Source organism: Austrofundulus limnaeus, unplaced genomic scaffold (genome assembly GCF_001266775.1).
Source record: "Austrofundulus limnaeus strain Quisiro unplaced genomic scaffold, Austrofundulus_limnaeus-1.0 Scaffold316, whole genome shotgun sequence".
Taxonomy (NCBI): domain Eukaryota; kingdom Metazoa; phylum Chordata; class Actinopteri; order Cyprinodontiformes; family Rivulidae; genus Austrofundulus; species Austrofundulus limnaeus.
This window is the reverse complement of record NW_013952718.1, coordinates 386,987-392,151: the sequence shown is the minus strand read 5'-3', so window position 1 is coordinate 392,151 and position 5,165 is coordinate 386,987. Positions and strand designations below refer to the sequence as shown.

The window sequence follows — 5,165 nt, the reverse complement described above, 5'->3', positions numbered from 1 at the left end:
CTGAAGGAACTGTCCAAGGTCTTGAAAGTGCTCGGATGTTTCAGGATCTTGGACAGTGTGAAGGACTGAAGGAACTGTCCAAGATATTGAAAGTACTGGAATGTTTTAGAACCTTGGACAGTGTGAAAGGCTGTAGGAACTGTCCAAGGTACTGAAAATCCTGGAATGTTTTAGGACCTTGGACAGTGTGAATAACTGAAGGAACTGTCCAAGGTCCTGAATGAATTGGAATGTTTCCACACTTGGACATTGTGAAGGACTGAAGGAACTGTCCAAGATATTGAAAGTACTGGAATGTTTTAGAACCTTGGACAGTGTGAAAGGCTGTAGGAACTGTCCAAGGTACTGAAAATCCTGGAATGTTTTAGGACCTTGGACAGTGTGAATAACTGAAGGAACTGTCCAAGGTCCTGAATGAATTGGAATGTTTCCACACTTGGACATTGTGAAGGACTGAAACAACTGAAAAAAGGTCCTGAATGTGCCAGAAAGATTCAGTACCTTGGTCAGTGAGAAGGGYTGTAGGAACTGTCCAAGGTCCTGAGAGAACTGGAATGTTTCAGGACCTTGGACAGTGTGAATAACTGAAGGAACTGTCCAAGGTACTGAAAGTACTGGAATGTTTTAGGACCTTGGGCAGTGAGAASGTCTGAARGAACTGTCCAGGGTCTTGAATGAGCTTAAATGTTTCAGGACCTMAGACAGMGAGAAGGGCTGAAGAAACTGTCCAATGTCCTGAAATTGCTGGAATGTTTCAGGACCTTGGGCAGTGTGAAGGGCTGAAGGACCTYCCCAAGTTCTTGAAAGTGCTGGAATGTTTCAGGACCTTGGACAGTATGAAGGGCTGAAGAAACTGTCCAATTTCCTTAAAGTACTGGAATGTTTWAGGACCTTGGACAGTGTGAAGAGCTGAAGGAACTGTCCCAGGTACTGAATGAATTGGAATRTTTCCACACTTGGACATTGTGAAGGACTGAAGGAACTGAAAAAAGGTCCCGAATGTTCCGGAATGATTCAGRAACTTGGTCAGTGTGAAGGGCTAATGGAACTGTMYAAGGTCCTGAAAGAACTGGAATGTTTCAAGACCTTGGAGAGTGTGAATAACTGAAGGAAGTGTCCAAGTTAATGAAAGTACTGGAATGTTTTAGGACCTTGGGCAATGTGGAGGGCTGAAGGAACGGTCCAGGGTCCTGAACGTGCTGAATTGTTTCAGGACCCCGGAAAGAGTGACGTGCTGAAGGAACTGTCCAAGGTCCTGAAAATGCTTGAATGTTGAAGGACTTTAGACAAAGTGAAGGGCTGAAGGAACTGTTCAAGTTCCTGAAAGAGCTGGAATGTTTCAGGACCTTGGACAATGTGAAGGACTGAAGGAACTGTCCAAGGTATTGAAAGAACTGGAATGTTTCAGGACCTTGGACAGTGTTAATTACTGAAGGAACTGTCCAAGGTATTGAAAGAACTGGAATGTTTCAGGACCTTGGACAGTGTTAATTACTGAAGGAACTGTCCAAGGTATTGAAAGTACTGGAATGTTTTAGGACCTTGGACAGTGTGAATGGTTGAAGGTACTGTCCAAGGTCCTGAGAGAACTGGACCTTTTCAAGACCTCGGACAGTGGGAAGGGCTGAAGGAAATGTTCAAGGTCCTGAAAGAACCGGATTGTTTCAGGACCTGGACAGTGTGAAGGACTGAAGGAACTGTCCAAGGTCCTGAAAGTACTGGAATATTTTAGAAACTTGGACAGTGTGCAGAGCTGAAGGAACTGTCCAAGGTACTGAATGAATTGGAATGTTTCCACACTTGGACATTGTGAAGGACTGAAGAAACTGAAAAAAGGTCCCGAATGTGCCGGAATGATTCAGGAACTTGGTCAGTGTGAAGGGTTGATGAACTGTCCAAGGTCCTGAAAGAACTGGAATGTTTCAGGACCTTGGACAGTGTGAAGGACTGAAAGAACTGTCAAAGGTCCTGAAAGTACTGGAATGTTTAAAACCTTTGATAGTGTGAAGGGCTGAAGGAACTGTCCAAGGTACTGAAATTCCTGGAATGTTTTAGGACCTTGGATATTGTGAAGGGCTGAAGTAACTGTCCAAGGTACTGAAAGTGCTGGAATGTTTCACGACCTTGTACATTGTGAAGGACTGAGGGAACTGTCCAAGGTCCTGAAAGTGCTGGAATGTTTCAGGACTTTAAACAGTGTGAAGGACTGAAGGAACTGTCCAAGGTCCTGAAAGTGCTGGAATGTTTCAGGACTCTAAATTCCTGAAACATGATGCAACAGATGATAGAATAAAACAGAACAGAACAGATGAAATATGATACAAAATATGACATAATTAGATGATCCAACAGCTGCAACTTTCMTTTTTGTCTCTTGTTCTACATATATTTTGCAGCATCACACCTCGTACTTTCAGCTTCAGCTTCTCACCTCAGCTTTAGATCTCTCCAGACATTGTGCCATGTCAGAAAACAGAGTTTCACTGTCCTCCAGGACTACAGATGCCAACACCTGGAACCAAAAAAAAAAACAGCAAAATTATTAAATCATCTCAAAAACAGTACCTTCTAAAAAAGATAAKTTGAATCTTAAACATCAACTGCCAACTGATCCAAGTGAAATATGGACTTCGTCTTTGCTATGGGTACAGTGCATACATTGTGGCTTTATAAATAAATAAATTGGTTGTCAAAAAACAGTATTATCTTAAAAATGTATGGACCAATCAAAAAAAAAAATCAAAAAAAATGTATGGACCAAGACACAGGAATGATGACACACAATATCGCCCAGTTTTAGAAAGAAAAAACAAAACATGAAATTAATATTTCCACAAAGTCAACATATTTTCTCAGATTTTTAAAAAYGGCTTTTTTCTGAAAGTAAAAAATAGAAAAAGTATCATAAGTTGGTTGAGCTTTATCGTCCCCAAACCCCACCACCACCACCAAAGACAGATTTTATTTTTGTCCGCTTCTGTGCATGTCTATATATTACCAAATGTATCTCAGGAAACACTTGATTAATTTTACAAAATCTTTAAAAAGTGATTATTTGACATACATCTTCATATGATTCATTTTGAAGCAAACTTTAAAAAACACAAAAAATGCTGTAACTCAGTCAGTTTTGCAGTTACTGAGATAAAAAAAAACAAATCTTGTGGTATTAACAGAGTCATGCACGTTTATACTCACAGTGCGACAGCTTGTAACAATGCATGACTTAATGTTACTTCACTGTTTGACCAGAACAGCTCCAAGGCTGTAATTATTTTTCCAAACACAAGAGATTCTGAATTTAAACCTCTAGCATGAGAGGCAGCTTTTTATTTCCCAAGACGTTAAACCTGTTTGAGCATGGGAGGAAAGAAATGATGCTCAGTAGATGGATGCTCTACAATCCTCCACAGGGCTGAGCAGACCTCACTAAGGTAGTCTGAAGGTGTTGGATAACAACAGCTTATTTATTTCAGGGAAATTCTGGGTACACCTGTAGATTTCTAAGAGCCATCAATAAAACAGTGATGCCCTCGGGCCCCAAACTAAGATGTTTTACCTCTTGGGAGTCTCAGTTCGACGTAAATAATTAGTATCTTCTAGGAAAGTCACTGATGACGTACAGAATTCATAGAAAGACTGAAACGGTGATCACCCTGGTTGTGTGTGTTGTATTTATTACCTTCAGAGAATCCAAGGCTTGTTGAAGCTCTTCCAGGTATCCCTCTCCAGTTCGGATYCTTCTCTGAAGCATCCTCTGAGAGTCCTGAAGCTGGAGCTGACAGACACAAGAACAATAACTAACTAAATATCTATATTATTATTATTATTATTATTATTATTATTATTATTATTATTATTATTATTATTGTAAAGTGATTTATAGACATGTGACAACTATTGAATATCATTATGCAAAATAATTTGATCGATACATAGTTAAACAACTTTTATTTTAGTTATGTGTTATCCATTTATCCGTCCATCCATTCATTCATCCATTTTTGACAGTATAAACTTGTGAATTCAAGAAATGCTAATGCTAATTTAAATAATACAGACATCTTGAACTTATAGTCTGGTGAAGTAGGCTATTTTTGCATCTTCAGTAMAATCAAGTAGCAATTGTTAGAGCAAACGTTGACAAATTATTATATTTTTTTCCGTATACGCTGTAAGAGAAGGCCTTGCCATGAAAATGTTGACCTCTTGACCAGGTCACAGATATTGATGAAAAACTGAATGTTTCATGAATAAAACTTTAAGTCCACCTAACCAACTCTACCTGTCTCCTGACTTTCTGGGCATCCATCCTGCGCTCCTCCTCCTGCTCAGCTTCACACAGCGGGCAGTTTCCGCTCCACACAGCGGGCTCTTCCTCCTCCTTCTCGGAGCGGCTCCCCGGCCCCGCGGGCTCCAGACCCAGGCGGTGCTGAGCGCACAGCCGCTCCGCCAGACGCTCCACCGCGGGCACCAGCTTGTGACGCCGCAGCGGGCCGACCTCACGGTGCGGCAGGACGTGGACTTCGCAGAAGGACGCCAGACAGACCAGGCACGACTTCCCTGSCGTCATCCTGCTCTCCGCCGGGCAGAGGTCGCACAGAACCTCCCCGGCTGCCCCCAAGTACAGCCCCGGCTCTCCGACCACCCCGCTCAGCCTGAGTTTGTCGACGACCTCGGCGAGCACCGTGTTCCTCCGCAGCACCGGCCGAGGACTGAAGCTCTCCCGGCACTGAGGGCAGCTGAACCGGCCCGGCGGCTCTGCCTGGTCCCAGYAGTTGTTGATGCACACCATGCAGTAGGTGTGTCCGCAGGGGATGGACGCCGGGTGTCTCAGGATGTCCAGGCAGATGGGACACCTGAACTGGTTCTCAGTCACCAAGATGCTGGCCTGGGCCATGTTCACCTCGGTTCTGGTACCTGCTGACCCTCCTCTTGTCAGAAGAAACTTGTGTGATAATTTTGACAGAAGAGGCCAGGCAGGCACTCCTCCCGCAACGAATGCTTGATTTTTGTGTCCTCAGCAGTGTCTTGCAGGCACGGCAGGTAAGGTTTCCCCAACCACTAGGTCAAGTACCAGTACAAGTGCATGGACCATTTTGTTCTGGGCTGCACATAAATAATACAAGTTTATCTATCTATCTATCTATCTATCTATCTATCTA

The 5,165-nt window shown here is 43.0% G+C and overlaps 1 protein-coding gene across 1 annotated transcript in view; it reads right to left on the bottom strand.

Moving 5' to 3' along the window:
- The window catches only part of LOC106527239 (E3 ubiquitin/ISG15 ligase TRIM25), a 39,845-nt gene extending 34,680 nt beyond the window's left edge, over positions 1–5,165 (bottom strand). Inside the window, exons 1-3 of the mRNA XM_014022067.1 lie at positions 4,286–5,165; positions 3,683–3,778; positions 2,432–2,512 (exon numbers count right to left, since the gene is read on the bottom strand). Of these exons, the coding sequence (XP_013877521.1) occupies positions 2,432–2,512; positions 3,683–3,778; positions 4,286–4,900 (792 nt within the window). The 5' untranslated portion in view covers positions 4,901–5,165. The remainder of the gene's footprint in view (positions 1–2,431; positions 2,513–3,682; positions 3,779–4,285) is intronic.